Genomic DNA, 17763 nt, shown 5'->3' with positions numbered 1-17763 from the left:
AAATTGGTCAAAGATGAGATTTACACAAGATAAGGACTTCAAATATCAAACCAGTATAAATTAATTTATTAAAATTGAATAGGTTTCTAATATCAGGTTTGTTTACTCCGTCCCTGTATGTCACTATAATTCTAATTGAATAAAGATGACCGAAGTTGAGGAAACCTAAGATTTACACAATCCCTCCTGTATCATAGCCGCTGGACCGTAATGTTGTTACAATAGTTACTACGATGGTGATTAACCATCAGTCATCTCGTGACATTATTGTTCGGTGATTAATTGATTCACAGATTATGAAGTACCAACATAGGATTAGGTCTATAGATATTACACGCCGGCTGAACCTAGACCTAGATTGTTTACTCTTGACACTAATTACCGGAGTGAAACTTTGAGATCTTCGGATTTTGTGTAAATATTTTTGTTGTTTTTGTAATATAATAGAATCATAAGATGCGGATATCAAATATCAAGAAATTAAATTTGAGTTCGTATATATATATATATATATATATATATATATATATATATATATATATATATATATATATATATGTAAATATATAGATATATATATATTATATATAGATATATATATATATATATATATATATATATATATATATATATATATGTATATATATATATATATATATATATATATCATCTTCATCCAGCCTTTATTTATCACGTCTGCTGCTGGACATAGGCCTCCCTTAAACTCCATTTTTTGCGATTTTGGGTTCTTTGTTGCCAATTTTTCGTGATACGCCTGATGTCGTCAGCTCAACGTGTAGGTGGTCTTCCTCTACTACGTTTGTCTGCTCTTGGCCTACAATGTGTAATTTTACTAGTCCTTCGTGAGACATGCATTCTCGCTACATGGCCTGCCCTATTCCATTTTAGTTCCGCTATGCGTTGAACAACATCAGCAATACTCGTCCAGCAACGTCACTCCCAGCATAGACCGTTTCATTCGTCTCTGTGCCACTCTTAATTTCGAAGCCGTAGTCTTAGAGTCATAGTTTTCGCCCCACAGGTCATGACCGGTAATACGCATTGGTCAAATACTTTTCTTTTGATTCTAATTGGTATGTTGGCCCTAAGTGTGTATCGCAGTTTTCCAAAGGCTGCCCACGCTAAAGTAATTCGTCTTTGGATTTCGCATGTTTGGTTATCCCTGTTGATTCTTATTTCGTGACTCAAATACGTATATTTCTCCACTAGTTCCACCACTTTGTTTTGAATAGTTAAATGGTAATTGGGGACCATATTTGTCGTAGTTTAGGACAAGTTAATTCTGAGGCCCACCTTCGAAGTCCAATTCATTTAATATATCTGTGGCTTCTTCTAAATTATCTGTGATAAGGACAATGTCATCTGCGAAAAGGAGATGACATGTTTTTCGCCGTCTATTGTTACTCCTTTGTGGTCCCAATTGACCATCTTCAAGGCAGACTCTAATGCCGTTATGAATAACTTGGGTGACAATGTATCTCCTTGCCTTATCCCACGTTTTATTTTTATTGATCGGGTTTTATCGTGTATCTTAATAGTCATAGTGGCATTTTTGTAAATATTGTAAATAAGTTCACTATACCTATGATCAAAACTGCTGTCATTCATTGCTTCTATAAGGCTGTCTATTTTAATCGCGCCGAACGCTTTATAAAAATCTATGGAAGTGAGGACAAGAGGTTTGTTGTATTCTATAGATTTTTAAACAGGCGTCTTTACTATATGGCGGTGACCATTGGTACCATAATTTGATCGAAATTCTGCCTGCTCTCTCGGTTGGTAGATATCTAATTTTTTCTATAATCTTGATGTCACTGACCTAGTGAAGAGCTTGTATATGTGGTTCAACAGGCTAATAGGTCTATAATTCTGTAGGTCCGTTCTATATCCTTTTATATGTAAAAGGATGGTTATAGCATTGTTCCATTCTTTGGGTACCTCTCTTTGCTGCAAACATAGATTAAACAGTTTCCTTAATTAATTTAATAACATATCTCCTCCATTTACGATAGCTTCTATTACAACTCTATCCTATCCTGGGGCGTTGTTATTTTTCATTTCTCTAAACGCTTGTCGAATTTCATCTACCTTCATTTCTGGCATTAGTTCGGAACCATGATTCATGATCTTCTTTGAAATGGCTGTTTGTATTCCGGTTTGATCTTCTCGTTTACTCCATATAATTCCTCGTAGAACTCTTCGACGACCTGTTCGAAATAGTTTTACTCATCTCTCTTAGAGTGTGGCTGTCTACATTCTTATCGCTTCTATCAGCGTTTCAGTATATGGACTTATTTTAATATCTGATTTTCTTTTAGGACAGGGCCCTCGGTGACTTTCTTGTAAGACGTTTATGATGCAATTATTTAAGTCGTTAAGATCGTTCTCGAAGGTTTCATGCAGTAGTAGCTTATTATTGATGTATCTGATATTGGTTGATATCTAATGGGGGTGTCCAGATACCATGAGATTTATTTTTGATCATTATGTTTCTTTCTCTTTTTGTGTTGATTTGGACTTTCGCTCGTATCATTCTGTGGTCACTGCTTATGGTGAACTTGTTGAGTACTGTTACATCTTTAATTATTTGTTTTTTGTCACTTATGGTGTAGTCAATTTCGTTCCTTATTCTACCATTTGGACTTTCCAGGTCCATCTTCTGTGCATTTTTTTAAAAAAGAAGCTTTTTATGTTGAATAAATTATTCTGGAGTAGGAATCCTAGTAGCGTTTATCCTCGGCCATTTTTTCCTGGGGAACCGAATTGTTCCAAGGGTGTTTCTAGCTCTGCTTCTTTTACACCTATTTTTGCGTTGAAATCGCCATTTCAACGCGATCAAGAATGATATGTAGCCACAACAGACAGAAACGTAATTTCAAAAAAACGTTAATATACCGGGATGCTGCTACTGTTAGTGCAAGTTGACATCAATAATGCAAGACTTTATTCACCTCTATCATTAATGTAGATCTCTAGATGATGTGATATCATGTCCGATACTGAACGAAGACATAGCCTTTATTTCCAATCTTTTATTAAAATCAAAAAATCTGCCAATTGTAATTTACTTATTATGTTCGTTAGCAGTATAATTATTTATTATGCATATATAACGTATAATCCTATTGTGCAAGCCTGTTATAATACTTCCGATTTTATTTATACTTTCAAGATAAACTAGACATGCTGAATTATTTAGTGCTTACATACGTTAAATTTAATCGTTGATACTTGTTTAAAAGTAAATCAACCAAATATACGTTTCCTTTCACGAATTCAACCAGTATATAAGCGGGCAACTGTATCCGACAGGGCGATGTTATTGCTATTATATTGACTGGTCCGTGGGGAACTAGAGGGGTACATTTTGAAATAAATCGACTAGTGTTGTAGTGAAGTCACGTATTGTTATGTTAGCGATGAACATTCTCCGTTTCTGGTCCCTTTGATTCATATTCAATTTCGTTTAAAAAATAGTTTATTTGAATTGCTGCCGTTAGTAATATATGCCTATTCACTTCAATTTTCGGATGAGAGTTTCCGGATTGCGGTAATTTTTCTGTTATTGACTTATATCCAATTGACGCAACAATCCTTTAGTTTTATTTTTTATAGTATCTGTTGTTACAACGTGTATAAAAATGTTTTAATGTTTTACCCTATAGAGTTTACTAAAACAATGTTGAAGCATGTTTAAAATTATAAGCGATATGGATTTAAATAAAATTGCCGGTTCTAGAAATATCTAGAACCGAGAGATGTAGTTTGTCTTCTAGGTTTAGCTTAAAGCTAATCCGATAGTAAATTTAGTTACCGATGTTGGTTTAGTTTTTTTTGCTGATAGTGTTTTCATTTACTTTAATATAATTAGTAAGTGATCTGTATTGATTTCCCACCCTACATCAACTGGGAGAAGTTTGTAGATATACAAGGCAACGATATCTGAAGTTTGGTTTGAATTCGTCGGCCAATAAGTAGGCTTTCCTGAGGATAACGTCTCACTTCTGCTTTCTTTAACTGCTGCTAACAGCAGCATATATATTTAATATAATATTTTGGTGGACAGTATTCCAAATTGATTGTTATAGAGTAATGTTTTAGTTTTACACATGTAATATTATATCTGTTTCTCTAGCCAACATTGTCAAGATGCAGTTCTATATAAAGGAGTGGTATATTTTATAACCTTTAAGTATGATTGTTAAGTAAAATGTTCTATGTAAAGCACTGCGCTTGTGGGTCTTCTTGATGTCGTAGTCAAATGTACAATGCTAAAATCCGTTGCAACTTATCCTACAGGAAAGTATATACATACAATGTAAAATATGTGCAGTAAGGATAAGAAAATTATTGTATTGGATACGCAAATAATTCTTCCTATTAAGTACACAACTACTTTGAACAACAAACAACGTAACTTAAATAATAACGGTTATATTTTTACCTGAAATAAGAAACAGATACACTTTGTTGGAAGAAGATAATTTACTGCTTTTAAAACTGTAATTACATGCCTATATTGCTTTATTTGTACATCTTATTAATCGCAAAAATTATCTACTGTAATGAAAATGATTGTTATTTTTATACCAAATATGATGTGAAACTATTTATTATTTAAGATATACAATTTTTGTGATGCGAATAATAACATTGATTTATTACAATTACAAAATATTCACGATTTTTCTTTTAATTAATTTAAAATTTTGTTCACTTTGAAAAATATATATTTTCATGATAAAAATAACAATTTGGTCTTGCGGCGATAACTAATTACACATATTTGTTGCAGACGAAAACAAGGACATGAACGGACACCCGGAAGATGACTTTAAGAGGCAAAGATCGCAGTATAATGGCGACCAGCTTTATTCAAATGTAAGTTAATTACTCCAGTTGTAACATTTAATCGAATCTTCTGTTTACGGAAACCGTTTATTTACAATCTGATGTTAACAGTGTGGGTTTCACAATTACGTTAGCTTTCATAAATTTCAGTTGATTACTAGATGTATCTTTGATGAAACCTAATTTATTTGCAGTAGTTTGTTGGTGTTCTTAGCTATAAATTTTATAGTACCGATGTAGTTAAAGTAGTAACTGCTATGTATACCTAACTGTTGGCTAAATAGTATGTTCTGGGAACTGGTCAAGAATGTTTGAAGAAATTATAAAATTACAAGATGCATGAAAGATGAGAATATATCAAAAAATTGTAATAAGGAACTACGTAATGAATTCATCGATATATCCATGATAAATTTAGTTAATAAGTCTTCACATTTTATTAACTGGTCAATATATAATAATATTAGCGATTAGGATAATATGAGCAATACTTCTATTAACACTTTTTTGAGCTACAACTTGAAATTTATATTGACGTGAAATCATATTCACATAATTTGGGTCCAAAATATTGTTCTTCTTTCGAGACCTCTTTTTAAGTATAATCAGCTAAATTGATTCTTACCTAGAGTTGTTTTTATTATATCAACATATTTTAAAACGTCCCTTTGCAATGGGCCATAGACCTTAATGAAATGATACATGTAGTTTTATTAAAAATATTTTCTTCCTCTCAATGACTATGTTTTTGTTATCTATTCCGCCTTTAATCTTTGGTCAATCTCTTTAAAAGGCATCCTACACTTCTTCTTTGTTTTGTTTTGTAATTTGGTATTTAATTAATAAGTTGATTGTCATCCGTTATGTTTACATGTTGTTTTCATTTTTGTTAGTATAAAGTGTAGATTCAGCTCTTGACTTATGTCTTTATTTTTCTGTCTATCAAGTATTTTAATGCCTTTGAGTAGCCACATCCATATAACAGAGTGGCCATTGTCTCACGAAATTTATTGTCTCATTATTGCATCATTGTTTGTCTTGTTCTTCAGTGTTCTATGAATTCTTGCGCAGATATACTGACACATGTCAATTTTGTGATCAATGTCTCAATGCTTGTCGGAACCCATATAATACCTAGAAATGTCTATAATACCTATAATACTCGTCTAATTTTAATAGGTATTAACCTTGAAACTCCATAACTTTCGCCTTTTCCTAAAACATGTAAATTTTTGAACATTTCGTACAGTTTAAAAATCAGAAAACGATATTATTAAATAATTTTCGTTCATGCCAATCAAAGTGGATGGCACCTTTGTACGCTCACTTGACTGGGAAACAATTAGGAGACATTTGTTGGCCTTCCGTGTATGATTTTGTATCCAGCTCGACGGATCGATGAGGTAATGGGATGCCAAAATGACGTCACAACTCTCGGTTAATTAACAATTCAAACACGGGAGGTTGACAAGTTGTGCTCCTATGTTATATACTTACTATATATATATATATATATATATATATATATATATATATATATATATATATATATATATATATATAATATATATATATATATATATATATATATAAATATATATATATATATAAATATATATATATATATATATATATATATATACATTGATTCGTTTGATTCCATTTTATTCGGTATATTTGAACTTCTCTACATTTTTTTGATTACTTTGTTCAAGTATAATTTGAACTTTGTAATTTGAAATTTGAATTGTAATTTATTTATCCATTTTAGCTTTGGACACCTGGAAAATGGAATATAAAAGATGAGCACAAATTACTGTCAGAATTAGGCGGAGCTGGTACGACCACAGGTCAAACGGGCTATTACGACACACACGCAGGCTTTGGAGGTGTCGGTAACGTCAGCTCCGCGTCAGACATCTATGACACCATCAACACGATGAGCCAAGCAACATCCCAGAATCTATACACACCTCCTTTGGCGGGCTCATTAGGTGAGAGTTTATTTATGTATTTTAATAGTGATCTGTTTAACTAAATTGTGGCATACACTGTATAAGTTATATATTATGTACTTGTAATTAAATTCAAAAAAACTAATGCACTTTAAACTAAAGAAAACTAATATAGATATAGATAAATCAGACTGTAAGAAAATATTATTTCATACCAAAAATATTGTATAATAAAATGTACAGTAAAGCGAAGAATTAGAAGTACAAAAGGTAAACAAGAGTAAAGGTGTGTCTAAAAATGAATGTTCAAGAAGTTCTGTTATGTATTGTTTAAAAACCATATTGTTTAATTTAACAAATTTTAATTATTTAACAAACATTATTTTATCAAACCTTGTACCATGTGTTTATTGAAACAAAAAAGTTAAATAACTCAAGAAATGTATTGTTTATATATCATCATCATTATCTTTGTCTTTATCCCTATGCGGGGTCGGTTTCTCTTATTATATTTCTCCATAAGTACGTATCTTAGATCATACTAATATCAATCCTTTACCTATATGCTCTGTCTAAACGTCTCCTACAGGTCTTCTTGGTCTTCCCCTCCTACTCTTCCCAAGAACTTGCAAATCAGCAATTCTTCGTATTGGACGATTAAAGTGTCGAATTTAGATATGAGATTTAGTTTCCCAGTCTCTTATGTTAAGGACTCTTGAATCGTCTTCTACCGCATCTATCCATTCCTTCTTATGTTGCACTTTTCGCATTTGTTTCTTTTTAACATTTTCTTGTTATTTTTTGGGAAGCATTTTTATAGGTCTTAGACGTCGTATTCTTTGGGTTTTAGTCTGTGGTATTATTTATAGACTATCGCACAATTCTATAATCTTTTTATTGGCCCTTTTTACCAATTTCTAAAATTTTCTTTTTTTATTTACATAATATTATTCTTTACAATAACATTTTTTTCTCCTCTACTGTTTTTTATATATTGTATTTTTGATTTATTTAGTGTCCATAATATACAACCATAAAGCTCAAATGGTCTAATAGCAGTTCTATATAGTCTTTCTTTTACTCTTTTTTATAACGTCGGTGATAGTAACCTTTTTATTATCGCTCCACTATTACTCTTCTTCTTCGCGTGCCCTATCAGAATTATCCGACGTTGACGATCACCATTGCGAAGGCTTTTCGATCTTCTGCAATATGGAATAATTGTCCTGCATTTGATATCTGTGTCCATTCACGACTGTTTTTTAACCAAGAAACTTGATTTCTTCCTACACCTCTACGGTCCTCTATTTTGCCTTTAGGGATCAGTTGTAATATTTTATATCGACTTCCACTTACTATATGTCACAGATAATACATTTTTCAATTTTAACAGTCTTTAGCAGTTCTCTATCTCTGTTGAAGCTTCTTAGTACTTCTTCATTAGTTTTCCTTGCTATCCAAGGTATCTTTAGCATTCGTCTTTGAACCCACATTTCCAATGCTTCAATTTTGTTCATGATCGATACTTTTAGCGTCCACACTTCTGCACTATACAAAAGTACGGACCAAACATAGCACTTAACCATTCTTTGTCACTATTACTACCTTTATTTATTCTGTCATTGATTTCTCTGCTTCCTATTGGTTTTTTTTTGTTTACATTTACTAGATCGATAAGGTTTTCGTTACTTTTAAATATTTAAATATATTATTCAACATTGTTATTAATTTCTAGTTCTGTTTCCTTCTATTGCTTTGTTGCCATTTTATTTATTTCTTAGTGATATTTCTTTGCAGCGTTTATGAGCCTGAATGTTACTTAGTACGTCACTTGTTTCTTTGTATTGTAATTTAGCATTTAGCTAGTTAAAAAGGATTTTTTTTTCTTTATCAATTAAGAAATGGTATTTTAAAATTTTGATTTATTGTACTTCCATGGAGCTGTTATTTGGTCGACAATAGTTACAGATCAATCTTTTTATTTTCGTTTATCTTATTTGCTATATTTTTTAACAAATAAAAAAATGGAAATAACATTACTAATAGTAAAAAATGTTAATATTATTTTTATTTCCAAAATGTGTGTCTATAAAGTTATATTGTTTGCTTTGTTATATATTTTCTTTCTTTGTTTTTATATATGTTTTGAAAACGTATACCGAGTATCGAATTTTTAGTTTTTGCCTTTTATTTTACCTATAATTTTATTTTGTACACTTTTGATCAATAGTATTTATGTAAAAGTTATAGTTTTGCCCGTGTAACCATAACTTCTTCAGACACGTAATTCTACTGAACTGATGGAAGTATTTTGTAAAAAATGTCAAGTAGTATAAATATATCATTAAGTTCGGTAAACACATAATTCCCAATTAAAAACGAATAATATATTTTCTACATCCTACTTACTCTTAGAACATTGTTGTTATGTTATATTTAGCTTACGAAGATCTTTTTAAATAGAAAACACAATATTTTGCTTTGTAATAACTGATATTATTAAATCATAATTATTCGTATACTACATGTATGTTATTCGTATTTAATTACATACCCTGATTAGGATTTTCCGTACTGGAATAAAAATTTTATTCATAATTATTTAATCATTTCCTATATTCAATCCTTATTTTTTATATTCTAATTTACTGAGTAGTTCTCAACCTACTTTGGCAGTATAAAAATTAAATATACACAAATTTAATATGTAATCTTGTTTTATTTTTTAATACATTTAGTTGTGATTAGTTGAATTATAAAGAAATAAATGGTATTTTAATTATGATTTATTCTTATTAAGCTGAGATGCATAAAAATTATACAGACGAATGGTAGTACTAAGTAAAAATATAAAATTAGAGTTGGAACTATATATCTTAATTTAACTTAGTCTACGATGACATGATATAAAAAATCTTTGATATGTATTTGAATTCAAAAGGATAATTACTCCCTAATTTAAGTATTAAAAAAAATTACTTAAATTAATTCATTAATTAATTAATTTCTGTATTTTCCTCCCATATACGAAATACATGAAAATAGGTACGCAACCACAAATACTACGGCCACTTGTTATAGAAAACGACGTCATCGAAGCAGTTAACGAATTTGTACACCTGGGAACGCTCGTCAATACTGAAAATGACACTACCGCAGAGATAAACCGCAGAATCTGCACGGTTAATAGATGCCATTTTGGGCTTAATCTCCTTTTTAAATCTACAGTTATATCAAGAAATACAAAAGTAAAACTCTACAAAACAATAATACGCCCAGTCCTAACATATGGTTCAGAAACCTGGACTTTAACAAAAAGCAATGAAAACATGTTAGGATGTTTCGAAAGAAAAATACTTAGGCGAATCTATGGAGCGGTAAATGAAGATGGTGTCTGGAGAAGACGATACAACTTCGAACTCTATAGAATATACCAGGAACCAGATATCGTAAAACACATTAAGATAGGACGTCTGAGGTGGGTAGGCCATGTAATGCGGATGGAGCAAACCGACTCAGCTAGAAAAACGCTCCTTGATAGACCTATTGGTCAAAGAAGAAGAGGAAGACCCAGAACAAGATTCCTAGATAACATAGATCAATATATGAGAAATATGGAAATACGTGCTTGGCGGAGGAAGGCGATGGATAGGGACGACTGGAAAAAAATTCTTGGGGAGGCTAGGACCCACACAGGGTTGTAAAGATAAAATGAAAAAATTTTCCTTCCATATACTCCTTACGTGCTCTCTTAAGGATCTGTTCCTGTTCTGTGTGCATTTGGCATGTGTTGTATTTAAAATTAAATAATGGTTAATGGAGTTATTTAGCGAGATTATAGTTTAATTATTGATAAGTTTTTGTTCTAGATAAATATTATATAGCTACTGACAAAAGATAATATTTTAGGTGACTTGTGTCGATAAATCATCCTCATCAACCTTAAAAATTTGTCAACGTAAGCCTCCCTAGAAAGAACTAAGCCTTATTTATTTTCATTAATATTTTTCAAATTTATCCTCGACACATATCCTAATACTAGGAGTTATATTCCCTCCCACAACCTTCATTAACCTTTCGTATTTAGTGCCTACCACAGAACCTCTCGACGAACTCCATCATACGCTTTTTCAAGATCAATGAATATCAGATGAGTGTTTGTTTCTTTATTCCTCTATTTTTCCATTAGCTACCTCATAATAAAAATTTCATCTTTTTTTAATCTGCCTTAATAAATTTAAACTGATTCTAAAATATTTTAAAATAGTATAAATAACTAGTTTCATGGCTCTTTATCTATATGTCTCATACAATATAATCAAGTCGCCGATAAACCAGAGCGCGAAGTTTGTTAGAGAGAATGCTTGGGTTCAGGTGCGAATCGGTGAGAGGTATGGTGAAAAATATGATTTCTGATGAAAGATGGTCGGCAACAATTCACGAGTGTATGAAAATGAAGTTATGTCTACTAAGGAGCGGAAGGAGAGAAAGTTAAATTAGAATAGGTGCTAAAGGTGATTGCGGAACAGAACTCAATGAGACGGATTGGATGTAAGGTTTAATCAAGGGAAGTGTGTTAGTATGAGAGGCGTGTCTGTGTAAGTCAAGGTCGCGCTTCTATCGCTATTGAAGGCAAGAGCGCGATGGAAATACTATAGTAGTGAAAGCGAGGCTATGTGAAATTCGAGGATGGGTGTAGACTATGACTTGTCGTAGCGGTTTTTATAGTGATCACACGAGAGCTAGATATAAATATTATTGAAAACGAACGTATGGGAATCATGTTAAATAAAGGATATTAGGACGATCTTAATCCTAGCCCACGGTTCCAACCTGATGCCTGTGTAAGTAAGGAGTGGAATTTAACTGGTACCGGCTGCATCAGAGCAATGAAGAGTGGGGTTTCGTTTTAAGACCAAACTGGTTAATCATGGTTCTAATGTGGTTTTCCGGGAACTCAGCATTACCAACACAGGTAATAAAATACTGCTTCGCCATTCGTCTGGCATTCGTTTCACTTCCAGAATTCTATGAATAAAACCTTTCTAAAGCCAACTTCCTGTCTCACCTAAAAGTTCTCTACTGCAAGGGCTTCCCTGTAAGTTAATATATTTGTTATCCTTATCAAGCCATTAGCATTAGCATTAACACTTAATTTATGTGGGCACATACCTTGTGTGTATACAGAATATAAAGTAAATAATATTTATTGGAGTAAATAAGTTTTTTGAAAATGTAGTAAGTGTTTTTCGGTAGCAAAAACTTAGATTATTCATAAACATTAAATCTGATGAAGCTAATTTAAAAAAACGGTGTTTTTAATTAACGTTACATTGATCAACAAAAACCTTCACGTTTATGTACAAAGACAACGTCAACGTTACCTGTTCTTTATGATGTATATTGTACTTAAAAAATTTTGTTTTGATGGTTGTTAGTATTTAAACATCCTCAACAAGGAACAAAAGCAGTATAACAAGTTAATGAATTGTTACAGTCTTCATAGATAGCAACGTAAATTCTCTAACTTAATGTCCCCCGACATGTAATCAAATGTGGAATTATAAGAGACACAGTTACAGTTCCCAAAACAACAGAAGACATGAACGACCTAGTGAGATCTGCTTTTCATATCGAAAGTGAAGTAAACCAATTAACGAATTTTTTGTTGTAGCCAAAATTACGTGTCATGGGATCAAAAAAATTTAAATAATATATCCAAAATAACTAAGTAAACAACAATTTAAATAACATGTGTGGTAATATTAAATGGTTTGAGCCGATATCACTTTGTTGGTTTGTGATTTCAGTCGTTTAACTATTTCCTGAAGTTTTTTAGCATAGGGAACACCAAAGATTACTGTTTGATTGCTAGTTTCCTTGGTGCCTGTTCTATGGGCATCTGGTTTCTTCCTAAGCTAGGGGAATTTTTCTTTTTGTATTTGTTTGTATACGCTGCAGCTCTTCTAGTTGGCCGGATGGTTTCCCATACAAAGTTCACACGTGGATAATTCAAAGTATGGTGATTACTTACACACTTTACGCATCTTGCAGGCAGGTGACAGAATTTTTTTGTGTGGCCGTAGCGTTGATAATTAGTGTACCTGACGCTAGGGATGTGGTGGTTCAAAGGATACAATCATGTTTTGTAGTACTCTTACTTCATATATATCTTTATAATTTGATTTAGTTTTTAGTTCTACATAAAAAAGTAGAAGCACTGTTTTGGACCATCCTTACATCCTTACATATTAGCTATATTGGTTATTTCTTGTCCCATTTTTGGGCGTTTTTATCTTTGAGCGCTTTGGTTATGTTTCGGTAATATTCAAAGGTTGTCGGTTAAAGTTTTAATTGGTCAATATAAAGACATTTGATGAAGTATCCCAGTGGGAATATTGTTTCTTACAAATGCCTAAGAGGTCGTATATCATCTACATCTGTAACAAATATGGGTGGGCGTTGAATACCTTTTTTATCTTTACCAGATCCGGTTTGGTTGGTCTCATCAGTTACTTTATCTAAGCTAGCCAATCTATACGTCAGTGTAGGTGCTTTGAGCCTGTAGTCGCTTATTATTGTTCGTTTTAGTTGTTTATCGTCTTTAGGACTGTCATTTTCTTGTTCTTTTGCGGGATTAAATAGTTTCCCAATCTTGCACTTGATTTTTATGGCTATCTTGTGGATTAATGTTATATAGTTTTGTGGGAGTATGATGTTTGGTGTGAAGTTGCTATTGCTTTGTGATTCGCCAGACGAGGTTGTATTTCTTAATGGTTGTTTCATGGTACTTATTTGCAAGGTAGTGGTATTTTGAAGTTTATTTTCTCATCAGAGATCTGCTTACTTTATTTGACTTCAGGAACGGATTGTATATGACCTTCACGGTTTGCACATTGTCGTTCATCCTGTATCACATTTAAATGTTTTATACATCACGAAAATTGTTTATAGGACGCCTATGCATTTAGTTGCCGGTGTTTTAAGGCAAGATTACTTGTATTGTTTTATTTTCGTTTTTAGAGAACACTAATAATTAATATTACTAATTACTATTTACGATTTACTTTCAAACAAAAACTGGTTACTAAGTGTTTTTGTTTAAAAATTTATTTATGTGACCGTCTCCATCTCCAATAAATGTTGGATCGAGACTCTAATATAAATGTACTTAGTATTATCCAAAGCGGTAGTAAGTTGTAAATATCTTTACATTAAATTTTTAAATTGCAAATCCGTTTTTTGGAAAATTCTAATGTGTCGTTTACGTAATACGTTCACCCAATACGAGGTCCACACTAAGCAAGTAAAAAGTATAAATTATTGTTTAAATTAAGTAAGGCAAAAAAGATAAACTAATGTGCTATATTGACTCAGAGATTATCATTGACACGAAACATAAAATTTTTCTGCGAGCAATGATGGTAGTCAATCAAAATATATTAGGCCAAAATAATAATATAGTATAAAAAATATGTGATCAAATATAATATAAAAAAAATAGTCTTAATATATTATAAACTACCACTACAGCATCTATTAACTATTAATAACCATTAACAGCATCTTTCCGCATTCCCATAACTTCCAATTATATCTATCCACAGCATCTTCTTTTTGTGAATTTCCATTATACATCGCTCTTTTAAAGTTCGCCTTCCATGGTCTATATAGTCAACCCCGTTTTGCTTTTCCTGTTGGTCTCTAATAAAATATTATTATAGACCATTACTCGTCAGGCATTCTTAATAAATATCCAAAGCACTTCAAGGACCGATTTTATTTTCGGTCTAAATCTATCGCTAAAAGCCTTCTTTTTAAATCTGCATTAAAAGTCCACACCTCTGACCCATAGTTTAAAACTTATAATACCGTGGCTTTACCCACTATTTTCTTATTTTGATTTTAGATATTTTTATGCTACCATAATCAATTAAGATTTCCGTACTTTGTTAAGTTCTGTTTTATTTATGTTTCTCCCAATCAAATGTAACTATCGAAACATGTTCTGATTTCAATTTATCGATTTATATTCATGTCATCATTAACCAGCATTTGGAATGTAGCGTCGCTTTTTACTACCAAGTATTTTGTTTTCTTTAGACATCAACAATCCCAATTTTTTATATTATTCATCAATTCTATATTATACTAGTCCTAGGTAATATAACGTAACTGTCTACAAAACTTAATCAAGGTAAACTGGTAATAAATACGTATTGTTGTTATTTATAGGTATTCCCATTCCACCAGATCACTTTTTAACTTTTAAGCATAGTTCTTACGTACATAATAAATAAAGGAAGGACATACTTCAACCCTGTCTTAATCCCTTTCTTATACTAATAGATTGTGAGAGTATCAATTCTTTTTTATTTATACGTTGTTGTCTCCATATGTCACTATAATAATCTGCAACTGGTTCCCATCAACGTTTGGGTCTTTTAAGGCTTCCCACAACTTTGATCTTGGAAAATTATCCTTTTACAAATTCAAAAATACCAAATTAACTATGTTCATACACTAATAAACTGTTCTGCTATTTGCTGTACGATGTGTCAGTTGTCAAATCCATCTGGTATAAAAGGGCTTTGATCTTTTAAAATTCTATCCCCGATGTTGCGTCTTATGACTTACATTACATTAATAACTTACTGAATTCGGCTTATTGCACTATTTATGCTTAAACCTCGATATCCATAATTGGTATCTGTTCTATTGCCTTTATTTTGTTTTATCATAAATTATAAAAAAAATTATTTACCTACTTACAGAATAGCATTTTAATTGTAAAAATATAGTCTAATTACAACTAGATTTGTTCTAGAGGTCTTACGAAGTTATGTTTTTCGTTAAAAAAAAACCAACAGCAAATAATAAAATATGAATTATTTTATAACACTAATCAATGGGTTAAGAATGGTGGTGGAAAAATTTTGGTCAATATGTTCGTTGTTATTAATCCTACATAACTGTTAGGTTCGAATTCGTTAACTCCTTTGGCGCCAATAACAATGCACGAAATGAAAATTGAAACTAGCAGGATAATGGATCCATCAATGTCTCCTTATCATTCCGGTAAGTACTGATAAGGAAAACGAGGGTACTTTTGAATGGTGGAAGGTTACAGGTGGTTATGGGTATTAACAGGGGGAACCCTTGGTAATAGAGTACAGAAAAGCATAAAATCAATAAATTCCTAGAATTATCTAAACGTTTGTATTATGCCAGAATGTTATTAGTAGAGTACCATGTTATGATAATTTTTTTTAATTATACGAACAGGTGCTTACGCTTCTCCTTGATACCTGATATATAGGTACACATCAATATACTTCTGTATCATTAAAGTAACGCGTCATAGCGCTTGACCCCTGACAATAGGTATATGGATATACATCTAGATACCTGCATATATCTTTCAAAGCTAGTTTAAGAAATCGCAAGATATGGTACTTGGAGACACACGAACCTTTTAATATACTTTTAAACCCACATAATATTCACAGATTTTTTAAATTAATTACTAGCATATCAATAATATTCACAGATTTTTTAAATTAATTACTAGCATATCACGCAATAAGTTTTAGATTTGACCATATGGATGGCGCCACTGAGAACAAATCACTATTTAGACATACTAACGCAATCTGTCAAAATTTTAGCCCAATTGAAACAGTTAACGAGTGCTTAAGTGACATTACTGTTAAAATTCTGAAAAAAAATTCATTGCTTTGTGTTAGCAAAAATACTGCAATGTTTAAAACAATGTTTATTTGGAATCTGTTCCATCGGAAAGAGTGGTTAAGAGTATGCTAACTCTAATAAATAATTGTTTTTGCATAAATTTGTGATTACAGATAAAACATGTTCTGTTCTCTGCCTTAGTCTAAACTCTAAACAATAAACTCAAATCGGTAGTCACTAGAACGGACAGTAGCAAAGCCGTCCAAAGGATATATTTTAAATTTGGTACTTTGGAATGCTCAAAATGTCTTATATATAATAACAACTATTATATGGATGCATTTAAAAAAAGGAATTTTAAATGACTGACAAAAAAAGTGACACAAACAACGATAACAAAAATAAATAAATTACACTTCAAATTGTTTCCAAGCTCAACATTTTTTTCCGATATAGTCTGTAATGTCAACTGATTATTTTCAAACCTAAATAAAAAATCTAAAGAAACAGATTTGGCTAAAATAAGGATGTTATTGTGGAATTCGCGTATATGTTGTTACTAGTAAAAAAATGTGTGATATAAACTGCCATATTTACTTCTAAATAATATTGAACTACGAAACAAAGCTTTAAGCTTAGCAAAAGTGATCAAGAAGACGAAAATAAGGTCAAGTAAAAACCAATTTAGAAAAATATGCTTAGATAGTACAGAAATTTAGAAAATAATGCTGTTTAAACGTTAAGTATGTCCTGTTAAACGCAATTAACGCATATCCGCTAAAGGTTTCATCAAATAGTAAATTGAAAAAATATACTTCACGGTATCATTCAAAATCGAAAACTTCTACAATTTTTATGAGTTTTTATATAGAACATAAAATTTAAAATTAAACATGAAAAATAACAGAAACAAAAAATTCGCAACCATCCAGATACGACACGCCTCTGTAATATTCGACATTTGCATGTGGTTTACACCTATTTTTGCATGTTCACATCTAGCTATTGTTTCGTAGATTAAATTGCTTGTTTTTGCTTACATCATATGGCATTGAGTTTACTAATTAGCCAGATAATATCTCATTAGTTATCAACAATTCTGCTACCTCCAGTTTGTTGGAGGTTTCCCATGTGCTTTGTTTTTGTATAGATTTATCGTTGTAAAAAACGTAGTAATAATATATGATCTTGGAAATTCATGTGCAAATTAAGTGGTGTCCATTTGATTGTTTAATTTTTTCCACGC

General features: G+C 31.5%; 1 protein-coding gene across 10 annotated transcripts in view; it reads left to right on the top strand.

Moving 5' to 3' along the window:
* LOC140443476 (uncharacterized) overlaps positions 1-17763 on the top strand; it is a 447648-nt gene that overhangs the window by 404559 nt on the left and 25326 nt on the right. For 8 of the 10 annotated variants that reach the window (XM_072534774.1, XM_072534768.1, XM_072534767.1 and 5 more), the window contains 3 exons: positions 4817-4902; positions 6644-6866; positions 15807-15905. In XM_072534774.1, coding sequence (XP_072390875.1) covers positions 4817-4902; positions 6644-6866; positions 15807-15905 — 408 coding nt within the window. The remainder of the gene's footprint in view (positions 1-4816; positions 4903-6643; positions 6867-15806; positions 15906-17763) is intronic. The other 2 variants (XM_072534773.1, XM_072534769.1) reach the window with 1 other exon arrangement.

This window comes from Diabrotica undecimpunctata, chromosome 6 (assembly GCF_040954645.1).
Source record: "Diabrotica undecimpunctata isolate CICGRU chromosome 6, icDiaUnde3, whole genome shotgun sequence".
Taxonomy (NCBI): Eukaryota; Metazoa; Arthropoda; class Insecta; order Coleoptera; family Chrysomelidae; genus Diabrotica; species Diabrotica undecimpunctata.
The sequence above is the reverse complement of the archived record's forward strand: the minus strand, read 5'-3'. Positions and strand labels throughout refer to the sequence as shown.